The sequence below is a fragment of the Rhincodon typus genome, chromosome 19 (assembly GCF_021869965.1).
Source record: "Rhincodon typus isolate 14 chromosome 19, sRhiTyp1.1, whole genome shotgun sequence".
Classification (NCBI taxonomy): domain Eukaryota; kingdom Metazoa; phylum Chordata; class Chondrichthyes; order Orectolobiformes; family Rhincodontidae; genus Rhincodon; species Rhincodon typus.
In genome coordinates this window covers 1,216,443-1,236,510 of record NC_063350.1, presented here as the reverse complement: position 1 = coordinate 1,236,510, position 20,068 = coordinate 1,216,443, and the positions used below count along the sequence as shown (strand labels likewise).

The following is a 20,068-nucleotide window of genomic DNA, read 5'->3' as shown; positions in this document are numbered from 1 at the left end:
GATGTTGCCTGGTATGGAGGGAAGGTCTTATGAGGAAAGGCTGAGGGTTTTGAGGCTGTTTTCGTTAGAGAGAAGAAGGTTAAGAGGTGACTTGATAGAGACATACAAGATGATCAGAGGATTAGATAGGGTGGACAGTGGGAGCCTTTTTCCTCGGATGGTGATGGCTAGCACGAGGGGACATAGCTTTAAATTGAGGGGTGATAGATATAGGACAGATGTCAGAGGTAGGTTCTTTACTCAGAGAGTAGTAAGGGCGTGGAATGCCCTGCCTGCAAAAATAGTAGACTCGCCCACTTTAAGGGCATTTAAATGGTCATTGGATAAACATGTGGATGATAATGGAATAGTTTAGGTTAGATGGGCTTCAGATTGGTTTCACAGGTCGGCGCAACATCGAGGGCCGAAGGGCCTGTACTGTGCTGTAATGTTCTATGTTCTATGTTCTATGAGTTCAATTCCCAGCTGTGGCTCAATCCAGATGCTCAGTTGCTGATGATACCTACTGAAGCAAGCTGGGGACTGGATTTTCCTCAGCATCACTTGTTATTGATAAGAAATAGTTGACACTCATTTTATTGGCAAGGTTTTTATTTCACTTGTTGGACACGGGCATTGCTGGCTGGGCCATATTTATAGTCTGTCCCTAGTTGCCTTGAGAAGGTGGGGGTGAGCTGCCTTCTTGAACCACTGCAGTCCATATGCTGTAGGTCAACCCACAATGCCCTTAGCGAGGGAATTCCAGGATTTTGACTCAGCGACAGTGAAGCAACGGCGATATATTTCCAAGTCAGAATACTGAGTGGCTTGGAGGGGAACTTGAAGGGGGCAGTGTTCCCATGTATCTGCTGCCCTTGCCCTTCTGGATCTATTTGGTCATGAGTTTGGAAGGTGCTGTTTGGGGATCTTTGGTGAATTTCTGCAACGCAACTTGTGGATAGTACACACTGCTGCTACTGAGTGTTGGTGGGGGAGGGAGTGGATGTTTGTGAACGTTGTGCCAATCAGGTGGGCTGCTTTGACCTGGATGGTGTCGAGCTTCTTGAGTGTTGTTGGAGCTGCCCCTATCCCGGCAGGTGGGGAGTATTTTGTTTTGTTCATTCGTGGGAAATGGGCGTCGCTGGTTGTCCAAAATGTACTTGCTAGTCCATTTCAGAGGGCAGTTGAAAGTGAAGCACATTGTTATGGGATAACAAGGTGTAGAGCTGGATGAACACAGCAGGCCAAGCAGCAGAGGAGCAGGAAGGCTGACGTTTCGGGCCTAGACCCTTCTTCAGAAATGTTATGGGTCTGGATTCACACATAGGCCAGAGACAAAGTGAGGATGGCAATTTCCTTCCCTAAAGGACATTAGTGAGCCATGTCATAAATGTTTTGACCACACAGGAAAACAGTGTTGAGAGGAGGTTGAAGGGTTCTTGGCACCAGACCTTTAATGAAATGAAAGGTTAAAGCACAAGGAGCACTGGTTTAATTATTCACGTGCTGAACAGCTGTTTAAAACTGGGAAGAATGTAGAACCAGTTAAATGATATTGGATCATTGTGGGTACATGGATTATGTAAAGTTGCTCAATCACAGTTAAAATCAGATTTGGTCCGAGAGATTCTTGTGTGAGCAGAACCATGTGAAAGATCACAAGATCCCTCTCACCAGTCTGCCTGGTAAACAAGCTTCACGTGGCTGACTGCTGACTGAGCAGCTTTACAATCAATCTTTCCCCCTGAATATTCTGGGCCGTTTGTACAGGGGATGCTGCAATGCCATTAACAAGCTCACGGCAGCCTAATCTGTTGCCATAACAACCACATTCCAACACAGAGACATCTAGCAGCTTGTGTGTTAACATCACAGTTGGGAAACATGGGGTCTGCCATGAGTTGAGCAGCCAGTCCTGATCTTGAGCAATAGGAACATGCTTTCTCACTTACAAAGCTCCCTCTTCCTGCACAGGACAGTTAAACTATCACTCATAATTATCTAGCTCTCAGATCCTCTCTTGCTTTCTCTAATCAGGATCTTCCAGGAGCTTTCAAATTGCTGAGAAATACCAAATAGTAACAGACCATTAAAAATCTTTAATTTTCATGGTTACTCTGGGAATAGTGTGGCTTGTTTTTCCGCACATTATTCCAGGGGGGTAACAGCATGTACCCATCACCCCAAGGGACACTGCCCAAGTCGCACACTCCATAGTTGCAAATTTTCATTACCATAAGTTACTCGTAGTTAATTATTCTATTTTCTCTTCCCTCCACAAGCTACTTGTTTTAAACCAAAGTACTATGGGACGTACTAAGGTCACAAATGCTCTATGTACATGGGACTCTTTCATTGTATACCGGTACAGGGTCACTTCCACTGCTCTTTTCACAGTAATACCCACAGACAGACAGCCCATTCACAACTACTGAATAACCAGAACAGCAAGCTGCTTCAGACTGACAGGATGCCACGGCACTCATGGAATAGTTGGGACACTGTTCAGAGAAAGAGAGATATAGCTAACTTAAAGTAATATGTGTAAAATAGAGAAGAAACCAGAAGGATGTTGTCAAATGTGCTTGCACACCCTTGGCTAGCAGTGTTTTGGAATGAATGGAGCAACTGGTATTTAGCTCAACATCAAAGAGCCTGCCCTCCAGCAATATTGCCCCTAGGCAAGAATATCAGGAAGAGTCAGGAATCAAATATTTTCCCAATGACTGATGTTGTGCTAATTGTAACAGAGAGAATTTTGCATTTATTTTAATCCCTGCTTTAGAAAAGCAATTTTTGGTATACTGGTAGGTTGGAAAGTGGGAGGCAGTTGTGTAGAACATAAAAACACCAACACTGACTGAAAACAGAAAGTGGTGGAGAAACTCAGCAGGTGCATTAGCACCTGTCAACAGAGAAACAGTTAACATTGAGACTATTGTGACTCCTCTTCAGAATTGCAAGACTTGCTAACTTCTCTAGCACTTTCTGTTTTTGTTTCAATCTCCAAAATCGTTTATATTTTACTTTTACATCAGCATGGACTAGTTGTGCTGAATGGCTGCTTCTGCACGAAAAGTTCCAGAAATAAGATAAGACAAGAGAATCCTAGTAAAGACTTAGAACATAGAACATAGAACATACGACAGTACAGGCCCTTTGGCCCTCAATGTTGCGCCGATCTGTGAAACCAATCTGAAGCCCATCTAACCTACACTATTCCATTATCATCCATATGTTTATTTCCAATGACCATTTAAATGCCCTTAAACTTGCTTTCATATAACCCCTTGTCTTACCACAGGACATCCCAAAGGCACTCATCCTGACGTATAGCCACTATTGTAGTATAGGAAACGTGATGCTCAATTTGCATACAAGATCCCATATAAAGCACCGTGTTAGTGATGGCATATTCAGGGTTAAAAATGTTGGTTCTGGAAGACTTCACAATATGGATACAAGGGGAACTTCCTATCTTTTGAAATTGTGCCATGCAATGCTTTAGGGCAAAATAGCGCACTTCAACCTACGACAGCACCTCTGACAGTGCCGCACTCCCCCAATATCAACTTTGATGATTGTGCTGTTCTATCTTAGTACTGACCCTCCAACAGTACAGCACTCATTCAGTACCCGATCATCCGAGAACACAGAACCTCCTTAGTACAGTCCCTCTGACAGCACAGCGCTCCATAAGCACTGACCCACTGACACTGCAACACTCCCTCAGTATTGACCTGCTAACAGTGCGGCACTCCCTCAGTACTGACCCGCTGACAGCACGGCACACACTCAGCATTGACCCACTGAGGGGCGCAACAATCCTTCAGTACTGAATGGACGGTCACCCTGGAATTATTGCTCAATTCTTTCGATTTGGAGGGGAAGCAAAGCTCAAGGAAAATGTTTGAAGCTTGAAAATTTGTGCTCTGAAAATCAACAGCGGAAGGGTTAATTCTGTGAGGCAGTGGACTTTCTGGTCAGCTACGTAGGAACCAAATATTCCTGTTTTACCAGTTAAGTGAGAAATTCTTTAAAAGCTCAGTTTACAAGATAGCACAATAAGCAGCCTTCCCCTCCCCCATTTCTGAAGAAGGGTCTAGGCCCGAAACATCAGCTTTCCTGCTCCTCTGATGCTGCTTGGCCTGCTGTGTTAATCCAGCTCTACACCTTGTTATCTCAGATTCTCCAGCATTGGCAGTTCCTACTATCTCTGAAACAATAAGCAGCAATTTGGTTACACTGGATTTCTGCCCAACTCTCTCTGTTGTTCTTTGTGTCATTAATGTGTGACCTTTTCAGATCTCAATGACTTGATGGAGGAAAATATATAAACACACAATTTCCATTGCCTTTCATTTTGACATAAAGAAGCATATCTCAATTATAAAGCAAAGCAGAAATCACTTTCACTACAAATTCCTCCAAGATAGGGCAGAGTAGTAACAAAACAATTCAATTTCAAATACCAAAAGAACTCAAATCTATGGCTGAAAAATTAGAGAGGGCTGATGCTTTATTGGAAAACCGGAAAAAAAAGCTTCTTCATACTCACAGATTATAATCTTGTCTCCAAGTCGGCAATTGTGGTTTCAATCCCCATTTCAGAGACATGAGCAGATAATTAAGGCTGAAACCTAAAACCAGTGAGGTGCTAAGGGACTGCCATGTGGCCAGAGATGCTGTCTTTAAAATGAAAGTTTAAACTGAAGGCCTGTTTGCCTTGCTCTCAGCTACTTCTCGTGATTCTGGCTGACCTATCCAGTCATTTATTGTACCGCTTGTGGAAGCTTGCTGTTACAATGCAAAAACCAATGGTTGTGAAGCAGCCCTTTGGGGAGAAAAGCTGATCTGAGGATAAAGGAGGTGACAGGGAGAGGCACGGATCTAATATTCATCAGGAAGTGATAAGATTTCCTCTGCTGACAGTTTTAAACAAAATTAGGAACATGTTCTAAGTGATCCTCACCATAAATGATGACCAGAAAAAAACCATTTCCCTTCCTTTCTTCACAGAACTGCCTTTACACTCTGACATTTCAAACTACAATCTCATGTAATGTCCAGCTGCAACCGCAAGAGGTGCAACACCAGCCCCTACATTTCCCCTCTAACCTCAGTCCAAGGCCCCAAACAATCCTTCCAGACCCAGCAGAGATTCACCTGCACTTCATCCAACCTGATCTATTGTATCCGTTGCTCCCGATGGGGTCTCCTCTATATCCTGGAGACCAAACGCAGACTTGGGGACCAGTTCGCTCTGCACTCTGCACATATCAACCAATCCGACTTTCCGGTTGCCATCCATTTTAATTCCCCCCCCACTCCCCTGGCAACATGTCCATCCTTGGCGTCTTCCACTGTCAGAGTGAGGCCAAACGTAAACTGGAGGATCAACACCTGGGTATTTTGCCTTGGAAGCTTACAGCCCAATGGTCTCAACATTGATTTCACTAGCTTCAAAATTCCTCCACCCCCAGTCTTATCTCATGTCCAGCCCTGCCCCTTGCCTCCCTGACATGACCTAACCTGTCCATCTTCCTACTTACCTATCCACTCCACCCTTCCCAGTGAACAATCACAATAACCCCCTACATACATCCACCTATCACCATCTCTCCTACCCTTCCCTCAGCCCCCCCCCCCTCCCTCTATTTACTTCTGGGCTCCTCTCCCCCTCCCCAGTCCTGACAAAGGGTTCCAGCCTGAAACGTTGACTTTCCTGCTCCACTGATGCTGTCTGACCTGCCGTGCTTTTCCATCCTCACATCTACTCACTCTGGCTTCCAGCATATGTAGTCCTTACTGTCTTCAAGTCACTAACGTCTAGCTTTACTCTGATCAGCAACAAATGAGAAAGATCCCAAGGCAGTCGATCAAAAACCATTTGCTTAGTTCCAGGAATTACCACAAGCCTTGCATTGCACGTGGCCCACAATGGCAGTCTTCCCAGCAGTTTCCAGTTATTTTCTGGGATTGGTTTGGATGGAGGAAAGGGGACTGTCAAACAGATTCCCAAAGCACTTTTGGAAACTGCTGTGGTTAATTATTTCAACCACCTCTGTCCTTCGCCCAAACACATTGTTAACATCCTCACAAACGTTAGAAAGTTTGATGACTGAGTACAATAGGCTGAAGGGCCTCTCTCCATGCTAAAATTCTCAATGTCTCTAAAACATGATCAACATGAGCAGCTCCTTCTGGTCAGAGACAGACACAGATAAAGGGACATACAATGAAAACACATTTTATGGCTTATATTGGGAATCATTAGCGATCAATGATATTTTGTGCAAGTCTCTCGGGTTTGCATCATAACTCACACACAAAATGTAAGGAAACTGTAAACTTTCGCCATGCAGGGTGTGTTTGAAGATGTTACGGTTAGGGTTATGGGAAGTACAGATTCAGAATGGTACCAAGATCACAGTGATAAATGAGGAGGTTTGTACTCCCTCTAGTCAAGATGATTAAGGGGCAACTTAATTGAAGCGTTTTGGATATTTAAAGGATTTCATAAGGTAGATAAGTCTAGTGGAGGGAGTTCAGAACAAGAGGGCAAAGGTTTAAAATTAGAGTCACACTATTCAGGGGTGATGTCAGGAAGTATTTCTGGAACTCTCCTCTCCTCCCCACTGCTTTCTGCGGCGTCTCTTATTGACAGATTCCTCAATAAGAGAGTTGGTGTATGTTGCATTGAACCAAAAACATCAAGTGGGCTCAATTTCAAATATAAAGTAAACATACATTTCAGTCTGCAAAGTGAGGGTCAGCTAACTTCTTTTAATTCAGAAGTCACACAACACCAGGTTATAGTCCAACAGGTTTATTTGAAATCACAAGCTTTCGGAGCGCTACCAGTTTGTCAGGTGACTAAGGGGCTGCGCTGTGAAAGCTTGTGATTTCAATTAAACCTGTTGGACTATAACCTGGTATCATGCGACTTCTGATTTCGTCCATCCCAGTACAATACCTGCATCTCCACATCACGGCTTCTTTTAATTCAAAATATTCACCCAGAATAAGGAAATGATGCTAATTTATAGTCCCTTCAAGTAATTTCCTGTTGTGTTGGGGCCATTGGTTATGGGAAGGTGGTTCCCTCTGCAGTTTAAACCGACATGGTTTGGCGTTTGGCTGCATAACTCATACATCATATTCAGCGCAAAAGCACACTCCCATCTCTTATTTTCTGTATCAGATTCTAAGTGTTCATCACCATTGACCGGGCTGGAATCCAAAGGTGCAATCACAAAGCTTAACTTCAAATGAGTTAATGATTTCTAATCTGGAAGGAAAAGAGGGAGACAGTTGTGCAGAGATAGTAGGAACTGCAGATGCTGGAGAATCCGAGACAACAAGGTGCAGGGCTGGATGAACACAGCAGGCCAAGCAGCATCATAGGAGCAGAGAGGCTGACGTTTCGGGCCTAGACCCTTCATCAGAAATGTGTTTTTTTTTGGGGGGTGTGAAGAATACTTCTTTCTAATCACCTAGAAGGAGAACTTTCCAGTTCCAGTGGTTAACCAATAACACACATATCATCATTTCCATTGACAAAGCTTAGCTGCAAAAATATGCCGAAGTGATTCATTCTACACACTGACAGAACACAACCCAAAGCCAAGATAAGCCTCACTGTACTTTCACTTAAAAAAAGAAACTGAATCAAAAAGGAAGCTTAGAAAAATAAGAGAACATGCTAAATCATTTTAAGACCCATTTTCTAAAGAGAAGCAGTTAAGCATCACTGACAAATAAAAGGTATCAAGATGCTGGGGAAGAAGTGAGATAATCAATCAAAACTCAGCCTCTCTTTTATTAAAAAGAACCTGTGTTTTCCACATTGTGATAAAATCTCTCGTCTGGTTTCCAGCTCTTTCAGCCACTTGCCATTAGTCTCCCCACACTCCCAAACCTCTCAATTAGACACAGGAGCAGAATTATTAATTCAGCTCATCAAGTCTGCTCCACCATTCGATCATGGCTGATATGTTTCTCAACCTCATTCTCTTTCCTTCTCCCTGTAACCTTTGATCCACTTACCAATCAATAGCCTATCTCTTTCTTAAATACAATCAGAGTCTTGGTCCTCACAGCCCTCTGCTGGAATGAGCCCCACAGATTCTCCACCCTCTGGCTGAAGAAATTCCTCCTCATCTCAGTTCTAACATCCTGTCCCTTCACTCCATGGCTGTGCCCTCAGGTCCTAGTCTCTCCTATGAGTGGAAACATCTTCTCTACATCCACTTTACCCAGGCTTCCCAATATCCTGTATATTTCAATCAGATCCCTCCCGCATCCTTCCAAACTCCATCGAGTACAGACCCAGAGTCCTCAACTGTTCCTCACAAATGATAAGCCCGTCATCCCCAGGATCATTCTTGTAAACCTCCTCTGGATCCCATCCAACTTCAGGACATCCTTCCATAGGTACGGGGCCCAAAACTGCTTAGTGTATTCCAAATGCAATCTGACTACAGCCTGAAACAGCCTCAGCAATACATCCTTGCCCTTGTATTCTAGACCTCTCAAAATTAATGCTCAGATTTGCTTTATCTGATGGGGAGGCGATGGCCTAGTAGTATTATTGTTGGCCTTCAATCCAGAAACCCAGGTAATGTTCTGGGGACCTGGGTTCAAATCCTATCACAACAAGTGGTGGAATCTGAATCCAATAAAAATCTGGAGTTAAAGAGTACAATGATGACCATGTAACCACTGTTGAGCATCAAAAAAACCCATCTGGTTCACTAATGTCGTTTAGGGAAGGAAACTGCCATCCTTACCTGGTCTGACCTACACGTGATGCCAGATCCACCGCAAAGTGGTTGACTCTTAACTGCCCTCTGGGCAATTAGGGATGGGCAATAAATGCTGCCGAACCAGCAACGCCCTCATCCTGTGAATGAATAAAAAGAAGTCCTTCCACTTTGAGAATCTTCTCACTTTGAGATTTCTCAGCTTGTCTGATGCTCAGTACTGACGAGCAGACATTTTCTCCAAATGAACTTTAGGAAGACCTTTTGTTCTTGCGATTGCCTGAATTCTGCAGCTGCTGAAACCATCATCCACCCTGCTCTCTCTCTCTCGACTTAACTGTTCCCTTGCCCTCTGGGCTGGACTCCCGTATTTCAGCTCTGTTGCCTGTGCCTTCACCCATTCTCCAATTATCCCTGTGCTCACTGGCCTACACTGACACCTGGTTAATCAAGGTTTTGTTTTCAAATTAATGGTCTCACTTCCCATAAACTTGGTAATCTCCTCCATCTCCATGTCCCTCTGAGATTTCTAAACTCTGTGTAGCACTTCCAGCTCCTCAGATTTAAATCGATCCACCATTGGTGGCTGTGTCTGCAGCTGCCTGTGTCTTAAACACTGAAATTCCTTCAAAATCTCTCCACTCAACTCTCCTTAAAACCTCCCTCATGAACTAAGCTTTTTACATCTACCCAAACAACACCTTATATCGCTCTGGGTGAAATTTTGCTTCATAACACTCCTATGAAATGACTTGGGATGCCTCATTATGTTTAAGGTACTATTGTGCAAGTTGTTTTTGTAAACATGTTGGAACCTCCAGAGGCTTTGAAAGGAACTACAGAAATCTGCAAACTTATCATTTTAAGATGTCAGAATGAGTCATGTATGTAAATACCTAGAGGTGTACTTACTGTCCCAAAAACAGGTAGACTGCAGATAGCCCCAGTGAGGACAGGTTCCAAAGGCAGGAAATTTCTCCTGTAGTCATTACAAAGAGCAACTCAGGCGTCCTCCATTAAAACAAATGAATGAATCTGATCCTCTGAACCATAATTTGGGATTCTGCTCCTCCATGAACACAAGCTTACGTTATTTATTCATTAAAGGAATATTCAGCTTGGGATTCAGTAAGACTCTACTTAAAGGCCACAAAATGGTTTTCATTGAATTTTTAAAAGTTCATTTCTGTGACCAAGAGGGATGCTTTCTCTGCCGTTATTTGCATGTGAAGAAGCCCCAATGTCTGGCCATCCTGTATTAACCACACCAGTGAGAAACAGAGGACCATTATACCAAGATGGCCAGGCAATGTGCTGCTTTGCTTTGGTCCATTCAATTCCCAGAAGGTCAGTCCTGATGGAGCGCTGCACTATCCGAGAATTGGTGCTGAGGGAGCACTGTATTACTGGAGGATCAGTACTGACCAGGTTTTGGTGTGTTGGTACTAAGGCATGGTGGAGCCCATGGCACTATTTTGGAGAGAAAAGAAGCTCTTCCCTGTATGCTGGCCCTCAAAAAACCAACCATTTTCATATTGCTGTTTGTGGGCTCTTGCTGTGCAAAACTGACTGCTGTGTTTCCTGCACCACAACGGTGAGAACACTTCAACAGTACTCTACTGGCTGTAAAAACAAAGTGCAATATAAACCTCCGTTTATCCTTCCTTCTAGTGGTCACAATCTGTATAGAGGCCAGCCAATAAGCCAACTTCTCACATTTTCTCCAGCAACAAATGACTCTGTAAACATCTGGTGGAAGACAAACATTAGAAAATAAACCTTATCCAAAACACGCAGCACAGATTTATTTGCGTAAAGCACTTAAAAAAATGCATATCTGAAGAATAAATGCTTAACTAAATTTTAAGTAAGTTTAAGTCTTTCTCCAGAATTTTCCAATTATTACTTGTATGTGAGGTATTTTGTTTTTGGTCTATGCATGAATCAGTAGCTGGCAGTTGGAAACAGTGTGAAGGGATTAAATGAGCACTTTAATTACTTAGGTTTGTAACACTTCCTGGTTACTGAGAGTTGCATTCAGTTGCCTGGTTGCACATTGGTCCCTTCCTCAGTTTGTTTACACTTGCTCAATGGGACCTGCAATATCAGTCAATGTTACTCAGCCCCATGCAAATCCTTCAAAGATTTTGACTTGGTAAATGCAGATTGCTCAAACCCACCATTAAAAATCACAAACCTTTCTTCACTTTTTTCTGCAATTTCAGTGTATCAGATGATTTCTTCTTGATCTCTTGTCGAGCTTTCTTGTATTCTGCAACAATTACCAGCAGAGACATCATTAATAAGGAGGATTTAAAGGGAACTGAATCTAACAGAAGTAACCGTGTAGTCTTGTCACACATCAGCAATCACTTTGATGTTTTTAGAGACTCTATAACCAATGTTGTGAATTGTCAGGAGCAAATTACTGCGGATGCTGCAATCTGTACGCTGTGAATCGTCACACTTGCCACATGTCGTGATTTGTTCCCCAGACCACAGCTTTGCACTAAAATCGTGGGAGCAGCTTTAATAAACCACTTGCCCAATGAATAGCCTGGACATGCACAGACCTGTGTCTATTGAGCCTTGCACATAACACTTGGTGAGGAGGATGTCAACCAGTGCTAACTAGAGATTCACTCCCACAACCATTCTCAGCAAAATCAGCTCTGATCTGACCTTAGGATATGAGAATTACTAACAGCAGTAACAAACCCATGGCTCATATGCTATTGGGAGGAATTGCTCAACCTAGCCCTAGACACTCGGGTATGTAATACTGCAGCACAGGTATACTTCAGTGTAACTCTGTGCCAATATTGTGGACTTTATTTACAAGATGAGGCTGGCGATGCTGATGTCATTCACCTTTGGTCCAAGGGGACTGAGGAAGGACTTGGCAGCTTTTGTCAGCTTATGACTGGTTTGGCTGGGGTCGAGAAGGTAAGGCGGTCCCTATTGGGGGGGTGTGGGTGTGCGTGGGGCGCCCAGGGCTAAATCACAAGTGACAAAGACCTGGGGTCCGATCAGTTACCTTTGGCATGGTCCTTGTCCAGTTGGTTGGCAATTTTCTTCCACTCCTCAATCCGACCCTCCAGAGGGTTTATCAAACTGTCAGTCAGAGCACTGTCAGAGGAAAAAAAAAGTAAACAACTCAGCAAGTGAAAGGAAATGGAATTAATAATTGTGCGTCTGTGAGGCAGAGAAAAAGTGAAAGAAAGAAAGAGTCAGACAAAGAAGTAGCTGAGATGTTGAGGGAGAAAGCAAGACTAAGAGCCATCAAAAAATGACGGACAGAGGTTTTGTTTCAGCAAACACAAATAACTTGAATAGGGAATGGGTGGTCACCAGGCAGTCCATCAAGGTACTGCTCGAGAACCAATTTCCATTTGGGATACTGGTGAGGTTGTTAGTGCCACAGAGGAGCATGGCATGCGCCAAGCTCAGGGCAACATGTGTGGCCCAGCTGTACGGGAGGGAAGGAAGGCAGGTGAAGAGCAGTACTGACTGGGGAGACATTAGTCAGGGGAACAGACAGGAGTTCCTGTGGCCACAGACATGGCTACAGTCTGGTTCATTGCCTCCCTAGTAACAGGAAAGAACATGGAGAGAAAATATAAAATTACAGTGTGATTCCAAACAGTATTCAGGAGTAGTAAAGCCTGAATGCATAATTCTATATGTCATTAAAGGTTGCAGGACAAGTCGAGAGATCAGTTCATAAAGCATACAGTATGCTAGATTTAATTAATGATGGGATGGAGTACAAAAGCAGGGACGTTATGCTGAACTGTATAAATACTGATTAGACTCAACTGGCTCTTGGTGCACAGTTCTGAGCATCCTGAAGGATGTGAGCGCACTGAGACAGTGCAGAACAGGTTTACGAGAATGGTTCCAGAGATGAGAAACCTAGGTTATGAAATCAGATTAATGAAGTTGAGACAATTTTTCTTGGAGAAGAGAAGGCTAAGAGGAGATTTGATTGAAGGTTTCAAAATCATGAGGGGGTCTGGACAGAGAAGATAGGAAGAAACTATTCCCTCTCATAGATCATTATGAAGGAGTCAGAAATTATAAAAATAAAAAGTAAATGTACCATGCCAGGAGATCTCACCACGCAGCACATGATTTAGGACCAAACTGCACTGCCTGATAGTGTGGTAGATTCAGGTTTAATCACATTTAGGAGGGTACTAGATGATTATTGAAATAGAAATAACAGTCAGGATTACAGGAAAAGAGAGAGAGAATGGCACTAAGCTATTTGGGTTATTCTAGAGCTAATTTCCATAGGATGGGCTGAATGGGCTGAACTTTGCACTGTAACAATTGTGATTTGGTGAACTTTTACAGCAGACTTACGTAGTGAGCTGCTTGAGCCTTGACTCAATGCTGCGATGTCTCATACACATCCTGGTCAGAGCTGAACCAATCTCCTTTGTAGCACCTGAAACAAAATCAGATACGTCAGAAATTTTTTTCATTTACTTGTGAGGCATGAGTGTTGCTGACTGGCCAGCATTTATTTCCCATTGCTCGCTGTTCTTGAATTGAGTGGCATGCTAGTCCATTTCACAGGGCAGTTGATAGTCAAACACATTACTGTGACCCTGGAGTCACATGTAGGCCAGATCAGATGAGGAAGGCAGTTTCCTTCCCTGAAGGAAGTACATTAGTGAACCAACAGCATGGAGCTGGAGGAACACAGCAGGTCAGGCAGCATCAGAGGAACAGGAAAGGCAACGTTTCGGGTCAGGACCCTTCATCAGGATTGGGGACGGGTAGGGAGCTCAGAAGTAAATAGTGGGGGTGGAACTGGGGCCAGATAGATGTGGTGGTGATAGATGGATGCAGGTAGGGGGTTGTGGAGATTGGTCAATGGGAAGTGGGGGGAGGAGGGAGAAGAGGATAGGTGAGAAGGAAGATGGACAGGTTGCGTCAGGTCAAGGAGGCGGGGATGATGGGAGGGCTGGAAATGGGATGAGGCCGGTCGTGAGGAGATCTTGAAGCTAGTGAATTCTATGTTGAGGCCACTGGGTTGTAAGCTCCCGAAGCGGAATATAAGGTGTTGTTCCTCCAATGTTTATGTGGCCTCATTGCAACACTGGAGGCCCAGGGTGGATATATTGCCAAGGGACTGGGAAGGGGAGTTGAAATGGCTGGCAACCAGAAGGTGGTGTTGATTGGAGCGTTCAGAGCATAAATGCTCCATGAATCGGTCACTGAGTCTGTGCTTGGTCTCTCCAATGTACAGGAAACTACATCAGGAGCAATGGATACAGTAGACCAGGTTAGAAGATGTACAGGTGAATCCCTGTTGGATATGGAATGATTGTTTGGGGCCTTGGATGGAGGTAAGAGGGGAGGTGTAGGGGCAGGTTGTAGGGAAAGGTGCTGTTGATGTGGAGTGTGGAGCGGACGAGGCAGTCGTGGAGAGAGCAGTCCCTACGGAAAGCAGATAGGGGTGGGGAGGGGAATATCTCTTTGGTGGTGGGGTTTGATTGCAGGTGGCGAAAGTGGCGGACGATGATACGTTGGATCCGGAGGTTGGTGGGATAGTGAGGACCAAGGGGACTTGTCCTTGTTGTTGTTTTGGGGTGGGGTGGGGGGTGAAGGGGGCTGTTTGAGGGCAGAAGTGCAGGAAACGCAGTAGATGCAGCTGAGGTCATTATGAATCATCGGAGGGGCAAGTTACGGTCCTTGAAGGAGGACGACATCTGGGACGTCCGGGAGTGGAACGCCTCATCCCAGGATGACCTGGATGGGTTTGTCAATAATCAACCGTCATTGGTAGATTCTTAACTCCAGATTTATTTTATTATTGAATTCAAATCCCACCATCTGCTGTGGCAGGATTCGTACCCAGGTCCCCAGAACACTAGCTGAGTCTCTGGTCTAGTGATAATACCATTAGGCCACCCTTAGTTATTTCAGTAATTTGCTGATGTTAGTGCATTGTAAAGAAAGCTTTACTCTGTACCTAACAACATGCTATGCACGTCCTGGAAGTGATTATTTTATGTGTAGATGGCTGATCACAGGGTTATTGAAACAAAAATTAGAGCGAAAGTCTGAAACAAAATAAATGGCAACAATACCTACACTGCTTGTACACTCATTCTCACAATAGGCTAATTAATCAAATTTTAACCCTCTAGCTCAAAATAATCAAAGTATTGAGACCATTTCTTTCATTGATTTGAATACTTGGAGTTAGAGAAAGGGAGAGAATAGCACATATCTGTGACTGTGTAAAAAACAAACATCTCGATGCTCAGAGGAAATCAAACTTGTTCATAAACAAAATGCAAAGAACTGCCAGTGCTGAAGGTCTGAAACAAAAACAGTAATTGCTGGAGAAACTCAGCAGGTCTGGTAGTATCTGTGAGAGAAAGCAGCGTCAGAGGACTTCTGAAAATAGGTCGCTAGACTTGAAACATGAACTCTGCTTTCTGTCCACAGATGTTGCCAAGCCTGCGGAGTTTCTCCACTATTATTTGTTTTTGTTTGCTCTTTTTCCTTCAAGCTACAGACTTCTCACAACTTGAGTAAATCTCTCAATTAATCTGGTTTCTTTTCACAATCTGCAGTGTGATGGTGTTGCTAAATCCCCCCATAGTTGCTACATCAAGCCTCAGCAATTTCACTGCTCAGCATTTTTCTTTAAATTCACTCACCAGGACATGGGTGTTGCTGACTGGGCCAGCATTTATTGCCCGTCCCTAGATGCTGATGAGCTGCCTTCCTGAACCACAGCAGTCCACAAGTAGGTAAACCCATAAAGCCCTTAGGGAGGGAATTCTAGGATTTTGACTTGGAGACACTGAAGAGGTAGCCTTATGGCAGAGTCAGTGCTGAGGGAGCGCGCCGCACTGTCAGAGGTTCAGTGCTGAGGAATATCACCAAAGGAGATATCACCAGGAACAAAACAAACACTGATTTAGTAAATCCACTACTACAATGCACCAGTAACCCTGGAGTGCAGAGTCATTCAAGAGACATTTACACAAAGCTCATGTGGTTAATCTGGTGCCATGGCAAATTTACAGGAAGAAATATTGAAAAAAAAACTTGGAAAAATACCCCAGCGGACCCAGCCTAAAAAAAAAAGCCCATCTAAAACACTAACCATATCGACCATCCAACTCTGCATTTCAATTGCTTTCTGTTCAATTCCCTCATTATTGCCTCAGAATAGAATAGTTTATACTTGTGTGATGCCTGATATATTTCAAGATGTGGAACTATTGCTGTTTTTAGAACAGAGAAAGTTAATGAAAGATTGGACACTGGTGTTCAAAATTATGAAATTTTGAGTGAATAAAGCAAACAAGCAAAGGAACCAGATTGAAGATAATTAACTAAGGGTGATCAGAAGTAAACTCTTCATGGCAAGTTCTCATGATTTGGAACAAGCTGAGGAAGCACCTATGACTTGATAGAGGTGTACAAAACGATCAGAGGTATAGATAGAGTAGACAGCCAGAGACTTTTTCCTAGGATGGAGGTAGCTATTACGAGGGGGCATAGTTTTAAAGTGAGTGGTGGTAGATATAGGGGAGACTTCAGAGGTAGGTTCTTTACTCAGAGAGTAGTAGGGACGTGGAATGCGTTGCCGGAGAGGGTAGTGGAGTTGGCCTCATTAGGGGCATTTAAGCGGCTATTAGATAGGCATATGGATGATGGTATAAGGTAGGGGTGGCGGTTAGATAGACCTTAGGTTTAGGGTAAAAGTTCGGCACAACATCGTGGACCGAAGAGCCTGTACTGTGCTGTATGGTTCTATGTTCTATGTTCTATGAAGCAGATTCAATCATCACTTTCAAAAGGGAATTGGATAAATATTATAGGGCTAGAGAAACCAGTACTGAGAATTTATTGGATTGCCCTTTCAAAGAGCTGATAGGATCAAAGGGCTGAATGGCCTTTTGGGGGGTATCGTTCTTTATAAAAAGCCGCACACTGTTTAGTTTGTCACTTCGTTATTGAGTTTGACATCATCGTCTGCACTCTGTCACCCCAGGATTGTGTCCATTCTCCTGGAGACACAGCTTCACTGATCAGTGAGCTGAATGTTAAGCAATGGAGAGCATCATAATGAAGGCTAATCACAGGCTGCAGTGTTCATTTATTTAGTTCCCCATGGGCTGATGGACAGCAGCAGTCTATCCTGCTTCCTTCTTCAGTGAATGATGCTGATCACCATCTCAGCCGAATCAGCAGTGCTCCAGGTGCAACACCCCTCCCTCTTCAACTTTCAAAGGTCCAGGGAAAAATGCCAGACCAAGCTGCGAGGACAATAATGCCGAAGGATACAAAGATTCATGTTAACTGCTGCCTATGGAAGGTCAGACTGCAAGCTCGGAGCCCGTTAGCTGTCTGCAGTCTTAACCTTTCCCATGTGACTGATGGATCTCTTTAACAGGCTGATAAACAAAAGATATGTAATCTCTGTTGCTTGATCTACACATGTGAAAGCCAACCTGGTGAGTGTTTGAGCAACTTGGAGGAGGGGTTGAGAATGCTGTGCAGTTTGAGGGGGTTCAGAGGGTTGTAAACTCTTCACCAGCACGACAAGGCAGCGCAGGAGAGGGAATGGATTCTATCCCACATTCCACAAACAGTCTGAGCACCTGGATTGAGTTATAACTTGGCAGCGACACTGAGCACATTTTATCCATAGATTATTCACTGTCTGTGGCAGTGAGGAAAGAGCAGACTGTCTCAATGATTAGCAAGCAACAAGTTTGGAAATGAACCCTATAAAGATGATGCTGGTGCACGCAAGCTGGTGTAAATGGTGGGGAAGGGTGAGTGAGGGGCCGAGGAGGGCCAAATGAGAAGAACTAAGCACAAAAATGCTGGGCGTGGGTGGTGGTGGTGGTGATTGGGAGAGGGGAGTGGATTGGAAATCCTCAAAATCCCTCCAATAACAGGGCTAGAAACAGGACTCAAGACTTGGACAGAGTTCCATTTGGAGTAATGATCACTCAATGGTGTCAACTGCCCTACTTCTATATTCCCACTAAGTATACAGGGTGATGCAAAACTAACACAAAAGAGAGACATTCCACAGCCAACCTGCCTCAGTGTGTGGGTGTGAGGTATTTAAACATCTCCCAGAAGCTTCACCATCAGAACTGATCTAGAATCTACAATGTTTCACCCCATGTTACACAACTAGGAATCTTCTCTTCAAACACATCCCCAACTGGAAAATAGGAGCTAGATTCCTTCACCTCCGCTTTTCTCCCTGCAGTCTACATTTTGAAATGTTAAACCCTCGCACTCCAGAAAAAGCACATCAAATTGATTCCTTGGATAAGCAGTATGGGGTTTGGGTGGGGGGTTTCTGAAGGATTGACAAACCCTCTCCATTTGTTTCTCTCCATTGATCACATAAGCCACCTGCACCTTGAACGAAGTCCTTCATCCAGTTTGATCTCTCAATCCCCATTATCCAGCTATTGTTCAGGCACAGTATCCACTGTTTCTGCAGAACAAAAGCAATGTCGAGATGCTAGAAATCTGAAACAACAACAAAGTGCTGGAGTAACCCAGCAGATCTGACAGCAGAGAGAAAAACAAAGTTGACATTTCGAGTCCAGTGACTCTTTGCTGGTTGCAATGAAGAGCCACTGGATTCTAAACATTAACTCTTTTTTTCTGTACAGATGCTGCCAGATCTGTTGAGTTTCTCCAGCATGTTCTGTTTTTGATCCACTGTTTCTAGCCGGAAGCCACTGCCCAATGCTGAGCTGTGGCACGGAGGCAGATAGAGAACTAGGGAGACAGTATCTAATGGGCCCTTTTCCCAAAAATAGAGAGACCCTCAGAAAAAGTCAACTTGGTTAGAGACAGACTGCACGTCTAACCTTCTGCCAGACCACCAAAAATACCCAGATTACAAGACAAGCTGGGATTCCTTGAAGCCTTATTTCTGGTTTCTATTTCTGAGCCATTCTGGTTTAAAAGATTCTGAGGTTAACATTTGGAGCTTAAATAACTCCATAAGTAAGATTCTTCTTTTAGCACAGAATGGAGGTTTTAATTTTTTCAGGATTCCACAGCTCAGTGAGTACTGCAGAGTTTATCATTAATCAAATATAACACCCAAAATGTACTTCACACTGTGTCACATTGTCTTAAAGCTCATTTTAATTTGGTTTCATTTTTTAAATTTTCCAACAATTTATGTCAAACACAACAACACTTGCATTTACAGTCACTTCTAACATGAAAATATCTGATGTCACAGGAGCACAAAAAGACCAACGCCCAAAGAATAATTAAGTAGTTACAAACATATTCAAAACTGAAAGTATGTCATGGTTGGGGGTGCGGGGAAGGTAACTGTGTAGAAGTAACAGAACGTTCAGGGAGAATTACAGGGTATATGGCTTAGACAGAGAGGCACAGCCTGCTGCAAGCTTGAAAGTTGCAAGAATTTGGCAACATATTGCTCACTCCTGGGGTCCATTGTCTCTTGGTTATTCCCCACAATTTCAACTATAATCCAGATAATACATGATAAGGGAGCTATTCCCTCAATAGGCCAGCATGTTGCAACAGGCAGGTTGCAGCTGGCAGCTGACTGACCAGCTCAAACAGGCTTCACCTTGACTTCTGCAGTTGAAGGTGAGCGATTCTTTGAGCATAGAGTTAGCAAAAGTGGAGACAGTGCCTGGAGACACACCTGTCATTCCAGCTCTATTGCATGAGTTCACTCTCTGTCCCAGGGGCTGGCACATTGTTAGTTAAGCCCTCATCACTGTAATGGCTCGTTCAGTTGTGGAACTTTGAGCAACACATTCCCTTCTGAATCAGAAGCTCTGGGGCTTAGGACACAGTCCAGAGATTTGAGGGAGCGCCACACCAGAGGGTCAGGGCTGAGGGAGCGCTGCACTGTTGGAAGGTCAGGGCTGAGGGAGCGCCACACTGTTGGAGGGTCAGGGCTGAGGGAGCGCTGCAATGCCAGAGGGTCAGGGCCGAGGGAGCGCCGCAATGTTGGAGTAACTTTTTTTTGAATCATTAAACCCCGACCCTGTTGCACCCTCTCGGGTGCGTGTTATTGTTCTCATTGCACAATTGATTAGAAAACCAGGTATGTTACTTTTGAAATTTGGTGATTATCTTTCACTCAACCAACATTGCAAATACGGATTAGTTAGTCATTATATCCCTGCATTTCTGGAGAATATATGTTAGATCTAACTGTGGCTTACAGCATTGACTGCACCTCGAATATCAACTTTTTTGGCAAGTTGATGCTTTGTAATGTGCTGTTGTGGTAAAAGTTGAGAAAGACAGGAAACACA

General features: G+C 43.9%; 1 protein-coding gene across 1 annotated transcript in view; it reads right to left on the bottom strand.

Moving 5' to 3' along the window:
* The window catches only part of LOC109936720 (protein MTSS 1-like), a 58,281-nt gene extending 45,047 nt beyond the window's left edge, over positions 1–13,234 (bottom strand). The window contains exons 1-5 of the mRNA XM_048608504.1: positions 13,113–13,234; positions 11,782–11,873; positions 10,942–11,016; positions 5,789–5,982; positions 2,343–2,480 (exon numbers count right to left, since the gene is read on the bottom strand). Of these exons, the coding sequence (XP_048464461.1) occupies positions 2,343–2,480; positions 5,789–5,982; positions 10,942–11,016; positions 11,782–11,873; positions 13,113–13,234 (621 nt within the window). The remainder of the gene's footprint in view (positions 1–2,342; positions 2,481–5,788; positions 5,983–10,941; positions 11,017–11,781; positions 11,874–13,112) is intronic.
* Between the last annotated feature and the right edge of the window lie 6,834 nt (positions 13,235–20,068).